Below are 22,727 nucleotides of genomic sequence, written 5' to 3' on the forward strand. Positions count from 1 at the left end.
TACTGTATGTGAGTGCAGAATTAATCATAACGCTACCATTGTGTTTTAAAATAAATAATAAGGATGTTGGATTAATATTTAATGAATATTTAAATGTACAAATTAATTATTTAAAACAAATAATAATAATAATAATATATCCATTAAACATGAACCCAAAGTGATGATTTAAATCAAACTTTATCATCCAGGAATCTGTCTAATAACGGATATATTTAAATGTTAAATGAATTTAAGTTTCATAACTCTCCCTCTCTCTCTCCCACCAAATACACAAAATAATGTTCTTTTTAGCAACGGCATATGACCCCTTTAATACAAAAGCGCGCCATGGCACAGTCTTACCTGAGCAGGACAGCCAACCAGAAGCCTGCTATCAGGGTGTGGCTGAACCAACTAATTTAAATATTCAGATTATGTTGACTCTGGCTGATATGCCATCCATCCATCAACCTTTACATCTGTCATCTACTGTTTATCTATTTTATGGTCCGCAGGCTAGTCAAGAGGAGTTGAAGTCGTCGTACAGGCGGCTTTGTATGCTGTACCACCCTGACAAGCACAGAGACCCTGAGCTAAAGAAGCAGGCTGAGCAACTCTTCACCTATGCACACCAGGCGTATGAGGGTAATTATTAGAACTGTCCCAAGGAATAATATGACAATTTTCAGTACACAGATTAAAGGATTTTTTTTTTTTACATGAAAGGCCAAATAACCATAAAGCTTGGTGTATTATATTTAATATATGATTTTCTGAGGCAGAAAATTAGTTGTACACAATTGTCTACATGCCTTCTTCAGTTGTCTGATTGATAGTTCATGGTTTTTGTAATTTGTAAATTAAAAAAAAAAACTTTTAGTATAATTATAAAACTTTAGGTCATAGTATATGTCTTTTTGCTTTGAAATCTTTAATTATTTTTATAAAGTAAACTACTTGGTGACTAATATATTGTTAGTAATTATTGTTAAACAGTAACTGGACATAAGCAACTTGGGTTTACTTTATTAGCCATACATCATTTTTAGAAAAATCAGGTTAAATGTATCAAATATGCCTTTGAAGAATGTTTATTCGTACATTTTTTTAAACATTGTTTTATTGCATTATATTGTTTTGCACCTCAATACAAATTTATGAGTTTTTATAATAAAACTTAGCATTTACATTTTTTTAATAAGGCATAGTATTGGCAGAACCTAATGGTCATATAAATAATAATATCTGCACAAAATTGCCTATTTTTGCTCAGTTTGTGTCCGAATAAAATCAAGGTTTCTTCGAGTAAGAGCTCGACATTCTCACTATATGAGACCCTGGATCGTAAAACCAGTCATAAGGGTCAATTTTTTGAAATTGACATTTATACATCATAATTTCATTCATACACAATAATTAAGCTTTCCATTGATGTATGGTTTGTTAAGATACAACTATTTGAAAATCTGGAATCTGAGGGTTCAAAAAAAATCAAAATATTGAGAAAATCGCCTTTAAAGTTGTCCAAATAAAGTTCTTAGCAATGCATATTACTAATCAAAAATTAAGTTTTTATATATTTATGGTAGGAAATTTTTAAGATATTTTCATGGAACATACTTAATATCCTAATGATTTTTGGCATAAAAGAAAAATCGATCATTTTGACCTATACAATGTATTTTTGGTTATTGCTACAAATATACCCGTGCGACTTATGACTGGTTTTGTGCTCCAGGGTCACATATCATACTATATGAGCTATAAAAGCCAGATATAAAACAAATATGCTTTTTTGTTTCTAACATTTTGTCTAAAAGTTCAAGAAAATGTTAAATTTTCTATTATTTCATTTGTCAGGCTTTAGAGGGTTACAAAACCATTTATGTGGCATTTCCATACAAGGAATTTCATGGTGACCACAAATAAAGCAAGCCATGCAGATTTGAATGTTTGAATACTTTAATTTCTTGATAAAGTATTAATTTAAACTTCTACTTAAAAGGGTTGTGGTAGATAAAAAAAAAAACACTGAATACTGACTTAAAGTTGTATTAGTAAAACTATTTTTTAGAAATGTAGATGCTTCCCAATTCACATACTGTGCACTATTCTATGCCGTTTTGTAGTATAAATAGTGCGAGTAGTGTGTTCACAGTAGAAGTGTGAAAATGGAAATATTGCTATTTGTAGTCCAAATAATAAGAGATATTGATAGATATACACTTTAGTATTGGGACCAATTCTCACTATTAACTAGTTGCTTATTATCATGCCTATTATTATCATATTAGCTGTTTATTAGTGCTTATATAGCACATATTCTGCATGACCATATTCTACATCCCTAACCCTACCCAATACCTAAACTTAACAACTACCTTACTATCTATTAATAAGCAGCAAATTAGGAGTTTTTTTAGGCAAAGGTCATAGTTAATGGTTTGTTAATAGTGAGAATTGGACCTTCCAATAAAGTGTGACGGAGATATTTTTTATTTGACTTTCATTATTTGACCTCTGCTTAGTTCTCAGTGACCCACAATCCCGAGCCATATATGACATATTTGGGAAGAAAGGCCTAGAGGTGGAAGGTTGGGAGGTTAGTTTGATCTTCTGCATTGACAGTGTTTATTCTAACTAATATTTGTATTACTGTGTGTTGCATGCCATGCTAATTTCTCGTCTGCTTGCTTGATCCCTGATATCTTTAGGTGGTGGAAAGGAAGAGAACCTCCGCAGAGATAAGGGAGGAATATGAACGTTTGCAGCGAGAGAGAGATGAGAGGAGACTCCAGCAGAGAACAAACCCTAAGGTGGACATTCCAGACCAGAATGACAGCGGGAGATAATGACAAGACTGGTTTTTATTTCCCAAAATGAAGTTTGTTGTGCTCTAACTGATGTAATTTCAAAGATTCAATATTGCCAATTTGTTTATAGGCCAGATAATTGCAGTCAAATCTTTGCTTTTTTTGCTGAGGGTGATTGAGGACTGCTGTCTTGATTGGTTTTTGGTCTTTTCTCTTTTTGTAGACCTGTTTGCACGAACCGTTTGCACATTGTAATTTATCAGGAAAGTTTGTAACACAGGGTCTTCAATTCAGTTTGATCAAATTTAAGGCTATAAAATATTTTCAGTATCTTAAATGGCATAACAAAATCATTTTGGAAGTTAATTTTGTGGATGGAAATCTGGAATCATGAGACAGTCTGCTCTGTATGTTTCAGAGCAGTTTAATGTCAGTGTATACCACGCATTTCTGAGAAGTGATTTCTTATGATCTACTAGTGATAAATAGAATTGTGCAGGAATTCTGTAGTTTTGCAGACCAAAACCTATAAGCAAGTTTTAGCCCTTCCAGGTCAATACGTTTTTTTGATTGGATTTTTGGATAAATTCCTGAAATAACTTCTATTGACAAAACCTTAAGATATTTTTACATTTTATTCTGCAACATCAAATACATCAGCAAAACTGTCTTGTGTTTTTAAGCTTTTTTTTGTCATGTCAAAAGGTGGCTAGAACTACTGATCTACTCACTAGTTCACTTTCACAGCCTTGTTGTGTTTATAATCACACTCTTACAAATTATTCTAACTCAAACTTTCAGGGAAAATGCTTTTGAAATGAAGACTGAAAGTTGTTTGAAGCTATGTGGTGGTGATGTGACCATGGTGTTGCTTATTTAGCTTTTTAGTTCTGCCGATTGTATTTAGGTTTCAAAATTCAATTTGGGTTCATTTGTGAAGATTATGATGATGAACAAAACAAAAAAATCTGATGCTGACTTCTGGGTCAGCCTGCAAAAATACGCCATCATCAGTGCAGCACACTGCTGGGTTTGTTCTGTACAGACATACAGTATTAAATTAATTTGTACAGGTCCTAAAAAGATCTTCAATTACATAAAAAAAAGAAACCCTGCACATTTCATGTCACAGAATTGGTCCGAATATTTTTTTTACTCATCATTTTGTCTGTTTTCATTCAGGGGACAATAAGTGTTGGCATAGATGTGACCGACCTCTTCGACCGATATGAAGAGGACTTTGAGGATGTACCAGGAGGAGGTTTTCCCCACATTGAGATCAACAGGATGCATATTTCCCAATCCATTGAGGTCAGTATGTACAATTGAGCATAACGTAATGTCGCTATCTCCCTTATGGAAGCCCGTTCCGCCACTGAAAAAAAAAAGAAAAAGATAATTGCAACTTTTTCTCTCACACTTCTGACTTTTTTGCTCACAATTGTGTGATATAAAGTCTCAATTGTGAGTTATAAAGTCAGAATTGTGAGATATAAACAATTCTGTTTGACAAAAAGTCAGTCTTCTTTTCCTCAGAATTGGACTTTATAACTCGCAATTGTGAGAAAAAAGTCAGACAAAACAGTCAGTCAAGTTTATATCTGCACTTCTGTTTTTATTTCTCACAATTGTGAGTTTATACCTCACAATTCAGAGAAATCAGATATACAGTAGTCAGCATTTGAAGTGGATCGAAACACTTTTTCAAAGTTGTCCTAAGACAAGAACACATTTTGTTTTAGGTTTTAGGAGAACTTTGATGAAAGGTTTTGATCCACTTCAAATGTTGACTAGTGTAAACTCGCAATTGCAAGAAAAGTCAGTGAAAAAATCAGAATTCCAAATATCTTGCAATTCTAAATTAGTAACTAGCAATTGCATGTTTATAGCCGCTTTTCCACCGAAATTACCTGGAACAATTTGTCCCAGGAACTTTTTTCCCCCAGACCTGTTGCTGTCTGCGTTTCAAGCACGGTCCAAAGTACTGTGAAGAATAGGCAAATAGTCTGGTGACGTACAGTGGTGTGAAAAAGTGTTGGCCCCCTTCCTGTTATTTAAATTTTTTGCATATTTGTCACACTTAAAAGATTCACATCATCAAACTAATATTAATATTACACAAAGATAATGCAAGTAAATACAAAATGCAGTTTTTAAATGATTATTTATTAATAAATGAAATCATCATTTAAAAACTGCATTTTGTATTTATTTGCATTATCTTTGTGTAATATTTAAATTAGTTTGATGATCTGAAACATTAAAGTGTGACAAACATGCAAAAAAATAAGAAATCAGGAAGGGGGCCAACACTTTTTCACACCACTGTAGGTCTGCACACGTTTCTCAATACCAAGTATGCAAATTTCGGACTTGCATCCTCAGTAGTTCGGACTTTGCAAGTTCGACTCGGGAGTGTGAACTCCCGCGGACGGGACGACGCAAGTCCGGTAATTCTGCAAACAGCAGCATACTTGATAACGTCAGTCAGCTCGCCTTGGATACTGCAATTTTCCTCACTTTATTTACAATAAGACGAAATATCAAACACCACTGCCTCTTTTCATTTTCATTTAAACATATTAATAGCCGCAGAAATGTAGTTCAGGAAACGTACAAACATTACAATGAAACAAAATATTATATCAAACAGTATTGCTACTCTTCATTTTCATTTTAACATATTTATAGAATAAAGACCAAAGATTTCCTGTTAGATTTACCCAAAACGAATTATATCATATGTTTAACCACTACAGAGACATCAGAGCCAGCGGCAAATGCCAGAAGGACTAGGCGAGTTGAGGCTGCTCTCATCGGGAAACATGAGCACTGAACGCCCGCTGATCGCGTGGAGCTCACGTCTCCGAAATCGGCGAAGCACATTTTCAAATAGGCGCTGTCTTTATAAATAAACCGCAGATTTGAGTTTTAAACAACTACATTATCGCCTGAAATACTTTTACAACTACATTTCATTTACATTTCACAATAACCGTAATATTTTGAAAATTATGCAAATAAATAGTGGTTGAAATACAATGCTGCGTGAACCAATCAGCATGTTCAGCGCCCAAGTCCCACCCCCGAAAGTTTGAAAAAGTACTACCTTGCGAGCAGGGACTGTCTGAGGGGCAAATTTTTACCCGAAACTTTATTTAGATCCTGGTTCCTGCAGTGGAAACACACTGAGTACCGGCCCAAAGTCCCTAGTTCCTGGGGAAAGTTCCTCCCGATCCTCCCTATACGCAAAATACACAAGCTGCGTAGGGGCCCCCTTGCTCTCAAAGATGATTTAATTTTAGTTTTGTTTTTGAATTTGGCCAGTGGTTATGAAAACATGAATGATCATTTATTTGAATGCGGTGCGCCCTTTCTACGTAAAAATCAGTCAAATCAAGTCAAAAGTCAAAATGTAATGTGAATGTCGTACAGTCTTGCTCGAGACTGAAAAACGAGTTGAAAGTGTACCGAGCCGCGGAAGAGACACTGTTTATCAAGCACATTTCGCGAGTGTTATTTGAGACGGAGTGAAACACGGACAAATGCGTTTCAGTCATTCGTTCATAACTGCTCATACACCACCACCCCCAACCCACCCCGCCCTGACACAGTTTTGCGTAGGGCCCCCAGAAGTCTAGGATCGGCACTGTATATCACTAAGAGAAATTGTACGTAAACTTGCATTGCGAGAGAAGTCATTGTGAGATAAAAAGTCGCAATTACTTTTTTAAAATTATGTTTATGTTTGTCAGGCGCCCCTAACCACTTCAGATACTGCTGTCCTCTCTGGATCTCTGTCAACACGTAATGGCAACGGGGGAGGAAATATAAACCTTTGTGTGCGGCGTGTGACCTCAGCAAGAGGCTGGGGAGAGGTGAGACTCTTTCCAACATACCTGAATAATTTTTTTTTTTGGGTGGTATGGTTCTGATGTTCCTGTTTGTGTGTCTTAAGCTGGAGTTTGGTGCAGGGGACATTAGAGGACCTTTATTTGGGATGAAAGTGTTCCGTAACGTAACTGCGCGCTGGTAGGTGTCCATCTGTGTGTGATGAGGCTGATTTGTGTTTCTCTTTTCTGTGAATCTCATATCAATTTTGTGTCACCTAGCTTTGTGACTGCCCAGTGGGGATTACAGTTCTCCTCACGTGGCGTGCGGCCCAGTGCCACTACAATGATGGCCCGCCACCTGGACCAGAACACTATGGGGTACCTGCAGTGGCGCTGGGGAAGCCAGTCTGCCATGACCACCAGCATTGTCAGGGACACCAAAACAAGCCACTTCACCCTGGCCCTGCAGGTGAAACCTATGCAGGGGTACACTGATGATGGTAATTTGTTTAGTTCAAAACAAAGTTAATGCGTTAAGAATGCAATCCATCTGTTCTTATTCCTGTTCCTCAGCTGGGTGTTCCTCATTCCTACCTGATGATGAGCTATCAGTACAAATTCCAAGATGAAGACCAGACTAAGGTCAAAGGTTCTATCAAGTATGTGTTTTACCTACAGCTTACAATATAGATGGCCAATCTATGCACATTACCATTCAAAATGTTAGATTTTATGTGTTTTTTTTAAAGAAGTATCTTTCAGTTATCAAGGCTGCATTTATTTGAACAAAAAAAAAACAGTAATATTATTACAGTTGAACTGTTTTCTGTTTAAATAAATATTAAAATGTAATTTATTCCTGTGATGCAAAGCTGTATTTTCAGCATCATTACTCCAGTATTTCCAGTGTCACATGATCCTTCAGAAATCATTCTAATATGTTGATTTGCTGCTCAAGAAATATTTCTTATTCATATTTTTTTTTAAAAATCTGCTGCTTAATATTTTTGTGGAAACTATGGTACTTTTTTCAGGATTCTTGTTGAATAGAATGTTCAAAACAACAGCATTTATTTGAATAGATGTTTTGTAACATTATAAAAATGCCACTTTTGATTATTTTAATGCATTTACACACACACACACACAAGTACTTTGAAACTTGAAACTGAAAAGTCCTTTAAATCATTGTAAAGTTTATATTAAGTTAATATATTCAATGTATTGCCCAGCCCTAGTTTCAGTAAAAACAACTCATAGTCTTTGTATTCAACAGGACTGGGTTCTTTGGCACCGTGGTTGAATACGGTGCAGAGCGCAAGATCAGTCCCCACAGTGTTCTGGCTGCAACCGTCTGCGTTGGTGTACCCCAAGGAGTCTCCCTCAAAATCAGGTTAGCACTGACCTGAGCTTAACTGCAATAAACACAGCTCACCAGAACAGCAAACTAACCAACTCCGGCTGCTCGTGGGTGGTCTGTTTATGACAGTCATTTTCTTCTCTCTACAGGTTGAACAGAGCCAGTCAAACCTACCTCTTCCCTATTCACCTGACCGACCAGATTTTACCCAGCGCTGTGTTTTATGCCACTGTGGGCCCGCTGGCCATCTACTTAGCTGTCCAGAAGCTTATAATTATGCCTTATGTACGAGCCCAGAAGGAACAGTGAGTTATTATCCACAATTACTGCTCTGAAACCGCCCATTTTCCTGAAACCCGTCTTTATGTTACCTCAGTTTCTCTGATGATGAAGGGCCCTGACTGTTTGGTTGTTTACAGGGAGTTGGAGAAACAGAAGGAGGATTCTGCTTCAGAAATTGCTCGCAGGAAGCAAGAGGCTGAAGCTTCCGTGAGTAAAATAAATACATAGACAACAATGACTATCTCCCTCTTGCCAGCACAAACAGCCATTTATCAGCGCAGATATGTTTTCTTGTGTTATCGTTTCTTTGGTTTTCAGGTTTTGCTGATGCAAGAGTCAGTGAAGAGAATTGTTGATGCTGAGGAATCGAAAATGGGTTTGTGAAATGCACTTTTATGTTTGTTTTTTAATACTTTCAGATACAACTTAAGCTCTATGGACAGCATCTGTGTGATATACTGGCAATTACCACAAAAATCATTTCCATTCATTTTAAAAACAAACAAAAGTTGCAGAGTAATGCAAGTGTGTATATAAGAAAAAAATTTAATATTTAAGAATAGACAGTATATCCATGCAACCATAAATATATACAGTTGTGCTCATAAATTTACATGCCCCTTGCAGAATATGCAAAATGTTAATAATTGTAACAAAATAAGAGGGATCATAAAAATTGCATGTTGTTGTTTGCTTAATACTGTTCTGAATAAGCTATTTCACATAACAGATGTTTATATATTCTCCACAAGACAAAATAATAACTGAATTTATAAAAATGACCCCATTCAAAAGTTTACATACCCATGAATCTTAATACTGTGTGTCATTTCCTGGATGATCCACGGCTGTCTTTCTGTGTTGTTCTTGAGTCCCTTGTTGGTCCAGAGCAGTTCAACTGCCTGCTGTTCTTCAGAAAAATCCTCCAGCTCCTGCACATTTTTTGGTTTTCCAACATTTTCTGCATATTTGAACCCTTTCCAACTGTGACTGTATGATTTTGAGATCCATCTTTTCACATGGAGGACAATTGGGGGACTCATACATAACTATTATATAAGGTGAAAACATTTACTGATGCTCAAGAAGGCAACACGATGCATTAAGAGACTGGGGGTGTACACTTTTGAACAGGATGATGTGTACATTTTTCTTATTTTGTTTAAAGATCATATTTTTTTTCATTTGGTTCTGCAGTTAAGAAGCTACATAAATACTTAAATGTTTCCCAGAAGACAAAATAAGTACAATTTACCCTGATCATCCAATTGAAAAATTTTACACCCCCCAGCTCTTAATGCATTGTGTGAGCAGTTGAGCTGCTCAGGACCAACAAGGGACTCGTGAACAACTCTCACAAAACAGAAAGACAGTCGTGGATCATCCAGGAAATGACACACCGTATTAAGATTCAAGGGTATGTAAACTTTTGAACGGGGTCACTTTTAATAAATTCAGTTATGATTTTGTCTTGTGGAAAATATATAAACATCTGTTATGTGAAATAGCTTATTCAGGACAGTATTAAGTAAACAATAACATGCAATTTTCATGATCCGTCTTACTTTGTTAAAAATATTAACATTTTGCATATTCTGCAAGGGGCATGTAAATTTATGAGCACAACTGTATGTTACTTTTACACTTTGCTGTCCCTACAGCTTAAAATGAAACATTCGTTTTAAATGAGCAATGTTTTATGTGTTGCAATTCATATTTTGTATTCTAGGTCTCATCATTCTAAATGCTTGGTACGGCAAATTTGTGTCAGACAATAGTCAGAAACGTGAGAGAGCAAAGGTCATTGACGTGACCATCCCGCTCCAGTGCTTAGTGAAAGACTCTAAACTCATTCTTACCGAAGCATCAAAGGTTAGACATGTAAACATCAACAGGTGCTTTACATCAGTGAGCTGCTTCAACTCCCACCAAGTGCTTTACATTAATTAGTTCTGTCTCATGTTAATCAGGCTGGCTTGCCAGGGTTTTATGACCCGTGTGTCGGAGAGGAAAAGAGCCTAAAGCTGCTGTACCAATTCAGAGGAGCAATGCACCAAGTCTTGTCTGGAGACACAGAGCCTCTTAAGATACCTAAACAAAGTGAGTCCTATGGCAAAAAATATATATAAAATATATTTTATAAAAATATAATATAAAATATTTTTTAATGTATTTAGAAATATGCAAAAAAAAAAAGGCCAACAATATATTTACATAAATATATTCTCTAACAATATATTTTCTGGCTTTTGGGTTTTTTTTTTTTGAAAATATTAAAATTTTAAAAATATGTCTTCCTTATATTTCAGTTCATTCACATATGGCACGTTTGAAGAAAAACTGTGAACATAAAACATGCTAGTAGGCTATTTTATCCACATTTGTTGTTGTTGTATATGAAGGTTGAAAATTGGTGTATTTTCAAAATATATTTCAATGAGTGTCACTGGTTACAATATTTATTTAGCATGTATTTAAAAACATAATTTTGGCTAGAAGAATAGCCATATGGGTCATGGTTAATTCAAAGCTCATTTAATAAGGAAAGTCTGTTTTTTTTCTCTCTCTCTCTTTTTATTCAGCTCATAGAATCAATTCAGAGACATAGGAGTCTACCCACATTGGAAGAATGAGCTCAATGGACATCAAATGAACATAAAGGGACAGTCAGACATCAAGTGATCCGAAGGGCTGCTCCTCTTCATTTCATGTAGTCACCCGTGTATCACCTTTGTGTCGTCTGTTTCTCTCAAATCCCTTACATATATATCGTCAATAGGTCGTTCACGTCCTAACATCTCCTTAAGATCTGGAGTTTTAACTGAGATTCCCGATGAACCACCTGAAGCCGTCACAGCTTCGATAGCTGTCTGTTATCAGGAAGGTCAGATATCGTATCACTCCGTCCATCAATTCTAATCAGTGTTAATCTTACAACTGGAAAGTATGGCAATACAAGTCGTCTTACAAAACTGTACTTGAAACTGTGCTGTACAAACAGTGGTTTCATAGGATGAGTGTTGATATTGACAGATGTTTTTGCATGTTTGGACACTGGAAAAACAGTATTCTTCAATACTCACTACTGTAAAAGCTGCTTTTTTTATTAGGCCAATCTGTTGTGATCAGAGCATCATGATTTCTTTTTACTCCAGGAGAAGTGTTATTTGAATTATGCTCATTGTGTTAATATTTGTATTTTAAGGTGAATCTCACAAAGAAATGTTTGGGTCATATGGATTTTTGGTTATTGACAATTTGGGGGAAAGTTTCAAATGTACTACCAAGAAAACTTAAAAAATAGGCACCACAACTTTTTTATGGGATTCATCAGTTCTTCCTTCAATCTGTAGTCAAGCCATATCAAAGATAGTTGCACAGTATATTCTCCAAATTTAAAATACTTAATGAAGTCAGCTGTATTCTATAGTCAGAGGCCCAGTGAATCGGAAAAAGGACAGGCTGTTGTTTTTATTTGTTTAGCTTGTCGTTCTTAGCATCTGGATGTTTGCTTTGATAGCAACTTTCCTCCTGTTTAGTTTTCTTAAGTTTTACGGTTTCAGACTGAGCTAGTGTAAAACTACAATGCCTTTTGGTTATTGAATGAAAGAGTTTAAGCAGAGTATGACAGCTCTATGTTCAGAACAATATCATTTTATTTAAAGATCCATTATTTCAAATGATCCTGAAATGAACCCACTGAAGCTTTGTGTTATTTAAATGTGCCATGCCCCTTTTAATTTTCTACATTTTTTCATTATTTTATAAGTGCTTTTGTCAGTAAGTGGGCAGTGCCTGCTTTGTTTCTTTTAGTGCTGTCAAACGATTAATCGTGATTAATCGCATCCAAAATAAGTTTTTGTTTACATAATATGTATGTGTACTGTGTATATTTATTATGTATATATAAATACACACACCTGCATGCATATATGTCAGAAAAATGTTGTTTATATATTAAAATATTTATATATATATATAATATAAATTATATGAATATAAATATATACATGTAGATACATGTAAATATTTTCAAAATATATACATGCAGGTGTGTGTATTTATATATACATAATAAATATACACAGTACACATACATATTATGTAAACAAAAACTTATTTTGGATGCGATTAATCGCGATTAATCGTTTGATAGCACTAGTTTATTTGTAACTGTCTTTTCTGTTGTACCTTTCATCTGTTGGGCTATAAGGGAAAAAAAATACATTTCAACAACAAATTCGTTTTTTTGTTGGAGTATCAACAATAATTTTCGCATTTAGAACCGTCAAAAAAAAAAAAAGTCTGAATCTCCCAGAATCTTCGGTCGGTGTTAAATACATGAACTATTGACAGGCCATGTAACCATTTTGGCATTCTCTGATTTGTAATCAGTGTCATTTTACCCTGCACGTTTTAGCATAGTTCATGTTCATGTAAATGGCTTCTTCAAGCCACATTTTGCAACTCTGAAAGAAACTGGTGTTGCATTCCTATCTGATGCAAAACCTTACAAATGTGTTAATGTAATGTAGTCAACCTGAAGAGTAATTTAAATAAAAAGTGAAGAAACCTACACTTCATCTGAGCTGAATGACTAAACACCGCAACATACACGTGACAAATCAAAACATTATCCTGAATGTGTGTGGAAACAAGTGAATGTAGAGACATTTATGTGTACATTCTGAGATTCAACCAGTAAGGTTGTCCATCCCTTCCCTAACCTGTACACACACACAAACTTTGTCGCTTCCATGAATTGTCATTAAAATCATCTCTTTATTTATAACGGTTCACAAGAAGTTTCACAGAAACATCACTCTTTCTTTTCATTGGACTCTGCGTAACAGTGGGAACTCAAAACTTCAGCAGTTCTTCTTGCACACAAACAGCCCTGAAATATCAGCCATACTACATAAACACAGGATTGTACAAAACAAAATGTACAGAACCGTCTTCCATGATCCCTTGATAAATGGTTTAAAAAAAGAAGCATCAACATAAGCAATTCAATTTACAAGTGACACTTATTTCCACAAAACAATGAAACGCTAGCTTGTTCAATAAAGGCCTACAAATGACATCTTCCCAAAACGTCCTTTGAGCTGAATGACTAAACACCGCAACATACACGTGACAAATCAAAACATTATCATGAATGTGTGTGGAAACAAGTGAATGTAGAGACATTTATGTGTACATTCTGAGATTCAACCAGTAAGGTTGTCCATCCCTTCCCTAACCTGTACACACACACAAACTTTGTCGCTTCCATGAATTGTCATTAAAATCATCTCTTTATTTATAACGGTTCACAAGAAGTTTCACAGAAACATCACTCTTTCTTTTCATTGGACTCTGCGTAACAGTGGGAACTCAAAACTTCAGCAGTTCTTCTTGCACACAAACAGCCCTGAAATATCAGCCATACTACATAAACACAGGATTGTACAAAACAAAATGTACAGAACCGTCTTCCATGATCCCTTGATAAATGGTTTAAAAAAAGAAGCATCAACATAAGCAATTCAATTTACAAGTGACACTTATTTCCACAAAACAATGAAACGCTAGCTTGTTCAATAAAGGCCTACAAATGACATCTTCCCAAAACGTCCTTTGAGAGGAAGACAAAATGTTTCCAAAGTAAGAGTTTAAGGATATCCAGTTTTAATGTGCATAAAAAAAAACACTGTGGAGACTGTCCACTGACTCATCAGACAATAAGACTAGGCCAATTTCAGAAATTATCAAATTTTTACCAAACTGGACCAAATTTAAAATTTTTAAAAAAGTTTTATGGTCAGGCATGCAGACTATTAAAAGTGGAAAGCTAACATATACTAAATAGTCATATTAAAGGTGCCAAATTATTTATCTTCCCTGTGTTTATCTCATCTATCAGAACAGTACATTCTGAAGATGAACATTTTTTTTTTTTTAATTTACAAAATGTCATCAAGAAACAAACTAATGCTTTTTGTGATGGGAGTGGGCCAGCTAACAGGACACAATCGCACATTTATAAAACGGATAGTTTCGGTCCTTGATTCTGATTGGTTGAGCCGCGTTCAAAGCTGTTGTAAATTACTCTACAAACACACACCTTTTGTGTACTTCTGTGTGTTGCTCTGCAACCACTTTGTTGGAACCACAACTGTTTCTGAGGAACTACATTGTTTGGTGGAAGAATACTGTTTTTATTTATATCATTACACTTTATTTGCTCTGTTTTATTCTGTGAAACCTTACTACGTATATGGAATAACCGTTTTATAAAAGCAATAAGCCCTGTGAAGACAGCTAAGAGGGTTTGCTTCACGTCGTGCCTAACGCCCCTTAGCTGTTATAAATTCACTGTAAACCACGGCTTCTTGGGGCTTAATGCTTTATTTTATTTGAGCATGCCTATGAACATGAAAACAGACTCATCGATTATTAACCACGTTAAACCGGTCACAGTGGTTAACAAGAATTACACCCTTATGAATGATTCCTCTGAATACAAGCTCCGCCAGTAAGGTTTGAAAACCCAAGATTTGAAGACCAAATAATACTTGTACAGTGTTTTGAATGTAAATATGACTACTACGTAAGCCATGGCATTTCAGCATACGCAGGACAAAAAAAAAATTTCTTCCCTTTGGCATGTGAATCTCAAAAAACCTGACAAGAACATGGCCAAGAAATATTTTACCACAAAATTTGCATTGTTACTATTTTCATGACAAAATAGAAAAGGCTAACTTTGTTCTTACAGTAACGACAATATAAATAGAACCACCACTGAGAATGGAGAGAGAGAGAGAGAGTTAGTTATATATTTTTTAATAATACTATATTAACTAAATAATTTATAAATGTTGGGGTGAAATGTGATCTGGATATGTTTTTGTGAGATTCTGAGATTCACCCAGTAAGGTTGTCCATCCCTTCCCTAACCTGTAACAACTATCACATATTTTACATAATTAACATATTAAACATCTGCTTGGGGGAGGGGAAGCATGACAAAAATATCATTAAAACATTACAACATGCAAACTAAAAGTTTCTTGTTCAATGAAGGGCAGAAAATGCAGAAATGAAATCAAGAAAAAGAAATGGCACATATAGTCTCTAGTTATCTCCAATATGTTGGCAAAAAAAATAAAAAATCAAGAAATACCACAATGTAGCAAGGACCGTTTATGAAATTTCACTCGAAATCATCAGTGACTGCTGATGAAAACTTCGTTCAACATTATCCAACAATCAGAAGTCTTTCGCTCATACACATTTGGGGGTCTCGGAAAAGATCCACACAAAATGATGAGTCTAAACACCTTGAACTCTAATATCTTATGGTTATTTCATATAATACACATACTTTGACAAATAGACATACTTTTGAAAGCTATGGGTACAAAAGGGAATCTCTAGCTACCCCCTTGTGTTTCTGAGGAACTACATTGTTTGGTGGAAGAATACTGTTTTTATCTATATCATTACACTTTATTTGCTCTGTTTTATTCTGTGAAACCTTACTACGTATATGGAATAACCGTTTTATAAAAGCAATAAGCCCTGTGAAGACAGCTAAGGGGGTTTGCTTCACGTCGTGCCTAACGCCCCTTAGCTGTTATAAATTCACTGTAAACCACAGCTTCTTGGGGCTTAATGCTTTATTTTATTTGAGCATGCCTATGAACATGAAAACAGACTCATCGATTATTAACCACGTTAAACCGGTCACAGTGGTTAACAAGAATTACACCCTTATGAATGATTCCTCTGAATACAAGCTCCGCCAGTAAGGTTTGAAAACCCAAGATTTGAAGACCAAATAATACTTGTACAGTGTTTTGAATGTAAATATGACTACTACGTAAGCCATGGCATTTCAGCATACGCAGGACAAAAAAAAAATTTCTTCCCTTTGGCATGTGAATCTCAAAAAACCTGACAAGAACATGGCCAAGAAATATTTTACCACAAAATTTGCATTGTTACTATTTTCATGACAAAATAGAAAAGGCTAACTTTGTTCTTACAGTAACGACAATATAAATAGAACCACCACTGAGAATGGAGAGAGAGAGAGAGAGTTAGTTATATATTTTTTAATAATACTATATTAACTAAATAATTTATAAATGTTGGGGTGAAATGTGATCTGGATATGTTTTTGTGAGATTCTGAGATTCACCCAGTAAGGTTGTCCATCCCTTCCCTAACCTGTAACAACTATCACATATTTTACATAATTAACATATTAAACATCTGCTTGGGGGAGGGGAAGCATGACAAAAATATCATTAAAACATTACAACATGCAAACTAAAAGTTTCTTGTTCAATGAAGGGCAGAAAATGCAGAAATGAAATCAAGAAAAAGAAATGGCACATATAGTCTCTAGTTATCTCCAATATGTTGGCAAAAAAAATAAAAAATCAAGAAATACCACAATGTAGCAAGGACCGTTTATGAAATTTCACTCGAAATCATCAGTGACTGCTGATGAAAACTTCGTTCAACATTATCCAACAATCAGAAGTCTTTCGCTCATACACATTTGGGGGTCTCGGAAAAGATCCACACAAAATGATGAGTCTAAACACCTTGAACTCTAATATCTTATGGTTATTTCATATAATACACATACTTTGACAAATAGACATACTTTTGAAAGCTATGGGTACAAAAGGGAATCTCTAGCTACCCCCTTGTTCTTAAAAAAGTGCAATCCGACACCCCAGTCCCTTCTTTCCAGCACAACTCTGATTGTGTATAACCTTCAGCTGTGTACCGTCACAACTCCAACCGTCCGTCTGTCCAGCCGAAATCTGCTCCAGTTAATGCATCATCCTAGTATTGATTGCCTGACGCAAACATTTACGAAGGTGAGAAATATTAAAAACACGAACAAAAAATGGTCAGGTCACTGAGCCCCTTCCTCCTCTGAACTCATTGAGTCTTGTCATAAAGACGACAATTTTACGAGTTTCTGTACATGTGGATGGGCAGAACGAGAAGAGCGGCATCAGTCAAGGTGGTGTTTTCGAGAGCCCACTCGTGAGCGATTGGAGCGGCGAATGTCAAACTTTGAGTCTTTGCACCTCTGGCAGATGTACGTCTCGGGGACGCTGGACTTGCGGATTTTGGCACATGAGAGGTGGATCCAGGTGTTGCACTGGTTGCATTCGATCATTGCCCTCCCGGAGAACGGCTTCATGCAGAAACATGTCACTAGGTCCCAGGAGTCATCATCTGCAAAGAGAAAGATGGTACATTTTGGCAATCTTCTTTTGACAATGGCATACTCCAAAATCAAAGGATCCGACTTACTTCAAGAGAAGAACAAACTGAGGTGACGTCATTTCAAACAAAATCTGGACAAAAGTTGAGTTTTTTTTAGTTTGAAACTATGGAAGTTTGTTTCCTCCAAAGGATAAAAAGACTTTAAAGGGGTCATATGATGCTTTTTTAAAGATCATTATTTTGTGTATTTGGTGTAACAGAATATGTTGACATGCTTTAATGTTCAAACAACACATTATTTTTCAAATACTGTACATTATTGTAGGTCCTCTATGCCCCGCCTCTCTCAAACGCTTCGTTTTCTACAAAGTCCCTCCTTCCGACAAGTGCAATCTGCTGATTGGCCAGCTGACCCACTGCATTGTGATTGGCCGAAGCCCTCATTGGAAATGTAACGCCCCTTACCATAATCACAAGCTTCCCCTTTCAAAATAAATGTAAAGACAGAGCCCGAAAGGGGAACAGAGTCGCCTGACAGACACAGTGATGAAGCTGGTATGTGTTTGTGATGTGACCCCCCTCTCTCTCTCGCAAAACTCCGCATTTGAACAGTCAATAGCAAATACTTCTACTACTAATAACAAAACAGTAGCTGATTCAGAAGCGCCAGATTGTCATAGCAAAGTCAGAATTACCTCCTCTCCTAGGTTCATGAAACGGTCGTCCATAAAATGCATTGCTGTTCTGTTGCAAGTAATCTTAAATAGTCTTTGCAACTTCAGGGATCTTATCTATGCACAATCAGCTTGTAACACTCCAAAGAGAAAGGAAAACTTGAAATCACATCATATGACCCTTTTAAAAAAATCTATTTATGATTTTATCTAAAAATTCTTGTAAATCTAAAAAGTTTATATCTTACAGTTCAATGAGAAAAAAGTCAGAACTGCAAGATAAAAAGTCACAATTACCTAAAATGCCTACTTACATTAAATAAAGATCTCGACGATGGAACATTTCACATTTTGAAGTATGATAAATGCTAAATAGAAAATACAGTGCCTTGCAAACCTGAATCATTAATAGGTGCGTTGAATAAAAGTTCAGTATAAAATAGAAAATGTGTCTAAATCCCTCCAACTTGCATCATTGTGAAATTTTAATATAAACATTTCTGTCAGGAATTTGCTAATAAAATTTCATAATGACAAAAGTTCAGTAGTGTGCAGGAGTCTGATAAAGGCTAAAATGTAAGAACATGTAATAATGAAAATTCCCAGCAATTGTTTATTAGATCAATGACCAGTTCAGTGACAGGAAGCACTAAGTACCAAGCAGTTAACTGAATCACCAAGTAAAAACATGATTATCAATATTTAAAGGACATAAACACCAGCACAATGACTGGTAAAAAAGTGACTATCACAAACTAGGGTAAGAGAAGCAAAGTGCCAAGCAAAGCTCTTGTAGAGTCACTCCTAAAATTACGAGCTAACACCTAAGAGAAACAAATCACTGATCCTTGGAAATGCAAGCGTCTGCACAATGAAACCGCTCTCTGTACAAATAAGGCACACAAATGTCAGGTTTATGAACTTCCACTGTATGTTCAAAAAACTTAAATCCTCCCCCTCATTTTGCTGTCAAGCCATAATCAGCTTCCTTGGTCACGACTAATGAACTCAGAAACTTATGGATCCCACATCAATGGTGGATTATTTTGGTGCTCAGGGGTCCATCTCTTTCTACCCTTACTTTTGTTTATACCCTCATTTACTGTTTGATTCCTTGTTATTAAAGCCATCATTATGTGCGCGCTATGAAGGGCTATGTCTCCTCTGTGCTGAGTAGCCTGCGGAAACAAAGCAAGTAGTAAGCAAATACATAATAATGTAAGACTGAATTAGAGGAACTGCATAATGATCTTTCTGAAAACAGATTCTATTGGCACTTTTCCACTGCATGGTACGGCACGGTACAGTTCACTTTTGAAAGGTTTTCCACTGGGTACAAACTTACATTAAATAAAGATCTCGACGATGGAACATTTCACATTTTGAAGTATGATAAATGCTAAATAGAAAATACAGTGCCTTGCAAACCTGAATCATTAATAGGTGCGTTGAATAAAAGTTCAGTATAAAATAGAAAATGTGTCTAAATCCCTCCAACTTGCATCATGGTGAAATTTTAATATAAACATTTCTGTCAGGAATTTGCTAATAAAATTTCATAATGACAAAAGTTCAGTAGTGTGCAGGAGTCTGATAAAGGCTAAAATGTAAGAACATGTAATAATGAAATTTCCCAGCAATTGTTTATTAGATCAATGACCAGTTCAGTGACAGGAAGCACTAAGTACCAAGCAGTTAACTGAATCACCAAGTAAAAACATGATTATCAATATTTAAAGGACATAAACACCAGCACAATGACTGTTAAAAAAATGACTATCACAAACTAGGTTAAGAGAAGCAAAGTGCCAAGCAAAGCTCTTGTAGTGTCACTCCTAAAATTACGAGCTAACACCTAAGAGAAACAAATCACCGATCCTTGGAAATGCAAGCGTCTGCACAATGAAACCGCTCTCTGTACAAATAAGGCACACAAATGTCAGGTTTATGAACTTCCACTGTATGTTCAAAAAACTTAAATCCTCCCTCTCATTTTGCTGTCAAGCCATAATCAGCTTCCTTGGTCACGACTAATGAACTCAGAAACTTATGGATCCCACATCAATGGTGGATTATTTTGGTGCTCAGGGGTCCATCTCTTTCTACCCTTACTTTTGTTTATACCCTCATTTACTGTTTGATTCCTTGTTATTAAAGCCATCATTATGTGCGCGCTATGAAGGGCTATGTCTCCTCTGTGCTGAGTAGCCTGCGGAAACAAAGCAAGTAGTAAGCAAATACATAATAATGCAAGACTGAATTAGAGGAACTGCATAATGATCTTTCTGAAAACAGATTCTATTGGCACTTTTCCACTGCATGGTACGGCACGGTACAGTTCACTTTTGAAAGGTTTTCCACTGGGTACAGTACCTGGTACTAGGGATGGGCGTATCGATCCGAAGTATCGATACTGACGAGAGTATCGAAAGTATCGATACTCAAACAAAAAAATATCAATACTAAGGTGTGTTTTATTTACCAGTGATTTTGTTTAACAAAAAAATAATAATGCATAAAATATGCATTGAATTGGATGAATAACCTTTGTTAGTGAGTAATTGTGTACGATAGAACTATTTTCCTGCTCATATGAACACGCAAATGTTGGAAGACAGAACTAATCAATCACAGAGAGCGTTCACTCACTTCTGACAGTGCATACATTTACATTTACATTTAGTCATTTAGCAGACGCTTTTATCCAAAGCGACTTACATACAGGGCTCCTTTTCCCAAAAGTATGTCCCTTATGAAAATGAACCATGGTTTTACTAAAGTGACCTTAGTTCAACTGTAGTATTAGTAGATTTGAATCATGTGTAAACAAAAAACATATTTGAACCATGTGTAAACAAAAAATCTAACCTAATAATTTACAATTAAGGCGTATTGCATGTTAAAATGCATTTTAAACAAAGTTAAGTGCTTATTACCTATTTTACTCTTAGTAATTTAATAAATGTTATAATTTAAAAGTTTAAGTTCAGAAGTATCGAATCGATATAGACGATACTGCCTTGAAAAATATTGGTATCGTATCGAAAACAAAATAAGTGATATCGCCCATCCCTACCTGGTACCTGATACTTTTTTCAGTACTACCTCGGTTGAGGTTCCAAGCGAACCATACCGTTACCAAAACGTTACCACAGATTGGCCGGAGAGAATCGTCACTACCTGCGTCATTGAACTGGCAACACGAGACATAACAGACATAACATAACAGTGCAGATTTAAATCAGCACAGCCAGCGAAGGATTGAACGCAACTGTTTTGAACAAACGCACCTTTTTTAACAAACAAAAAATGGCTGTTTCGTTGTATGTTGAGGAAGTACAGACGTTCCTCTCATTGAGAGGAGTGGATCCAGCGAGCTTGATGGGGCGATGTGGAATGAAAAGGTTTTTCAGGAGTCGCGGCAGTAGAGGCGGTGCAACTATAATGAATAATCATGTGAATAATCCTGCCCACTCTAAAGCGGTACTAAAATGCAGTGGAAACGCAAACCGAACCAAGCAGAGTCGTATCACACAGTGGAAAAGCGCCATATGTAAGCTGAAAGGATGTGAAACACTTATTGTGAAATCACTAGCTGTTCCAAAACATAGTGAGCTACATAGACATCATTTTAGACAACAGGCTTCTGTTGATGTAAAGGCTGTTCCGAGAACAAGATTGAATGCATTGCAACAAGCTCAAAGAAAATTCTATAAAAATGGCAGACCAAAAGCCTACAGTGGTATATTTCTATTAGATATTGCCTACTTCCAAGCATGAAGTTTCTGGACGTCCAATGCTCAGATGATGATTTGGAAACCAAATCCACAACTGAACCAAAAAAAATTAAATACTGGGTTTTATTCCATTATTTATGACTGATTTAAATGAACATTGAACTGATTTAAGCTGAATAGCAAAACCATTGTTTGATCTGAAATAGTTTCATAATGAATTAACTTCACGCAGATATTGAACTGAATCGACACTAAACTGACTTGAGCTAAATAATGACACTATTGTATTTTTTAGAGCTGTTTTACAGCTGAATTTGTCTAATATATAATGACATTTCTATCAATTATGTTATTTTCCAGTAACGCTGCTTCGAAACAATTTGCAGTGTATACAGTTCTATATAAATAAAGGTGACTTGACCTGGGTTTTAAACACCTATTCCTATCCCAATAAACTGGTTTTATTATCATAAAACGTAGGAAGTTTGACTCATCTCCAATGCTTTACATCATTTACATTTACTTGTAAAAGATGACACCATCTTAGTGTATCATCATTCATCTGCACTTACTATTTGGTACCCAAAACTTACTATTTTACCCTATATATATATATACAGTGGGTACGGAAAGTATTCAGACCCCCTTAAATTTTTCACTATTTGTTATATTGCAGCCATTTGCTAAAATCATTTAGTTAATTTTTAATTTAATTTAAGTTAATTTTTTTTCCACATTAATGTACACACAGCACCCCATATTGACAGAAAAACACAGAATTGTTGACATTTTATGTATATATA

At 35.7% G+C, this 22,727-nt stretch overlaps 1 protein-coding gene across 1 annotated transcript; it reads left to right on the top strand.

Moving 5' to 3' along the window:
• The first annotated feature begins 330 nt into the window (after positions 1–330).
• LOC107592899 (dnaJ homolog subfamily C member 11-like) lies at positions 331–12,109 on the top strand. The gene is made up of 17 exons (XM_016282475.1): positions 331–381; positions 498–627; positions 2,511–2,584; positions 2,697–2,798; positions 3,978–4,106; positions 6,551–6,673; positions 6,754–6,827; positions 6,908–7,097; positions 7,202–7,287; positions 7,905–8,021; positions 8,138–8,293; positions 8,408–8,477; positions 8,589–8,646; positions 10,000–10,142; positions 10,241–10,370; positions 10,580–10,631; positions 10,853–12,109. Exons 1-17 carry the CDS (start codon positions 331–333, stop codon positions 10,857–10,859), a joined length of 1,692 nt encoding a protein of 563 aa, XP_016137961.1. The 3' UTR covers positions 10,860–12,109.
• Positions 12,110–22,727: the final 10,618 nt, after the last annotated feature.

This window comes from Sinocyclocheilus grahami, unplaced genomic scaffold (genome assembly GCF_001515645.1).
Source record: "Sinocyclocheilus grahami isolate Dianchi unplaced genomic scaffold, SAMN03320097.WGS_v1.1 scaffold160.1, whole genome shotgun sequence".
NCBI classification, from domain to species: domain Eukaryota; kingdom Metazoa; phylum Chordata; class Actinopteri; order Cypriniformes; family Cyprinidae; genus Sinocyclocheilus; species Sinocyclocheilus grahami.

Coding starts and splice junctions, on each gene's coding strand:
- LOC107592899 (XM_016282475.1), top strand. CDS start 331: ATGGCACAGTCTTACCTGAGCAGGACAGCCAACCAGAAGCCTGCTATC. Junction 8,294..8,407: donor GTACGAGCCCAGAAGGAACA/GTGAGTTATTAT, acceptor GGTTGTTTACAG/GGAGTTGGAGAAACAGAAGG. Junction 8,478..8,588: donor AGCAAGAGGCTGAAGCTTCC/GTGAGTAAAATA, acceptor TTTGGTTTTCAG/GTTTTGCTGATGCAAGAGTC.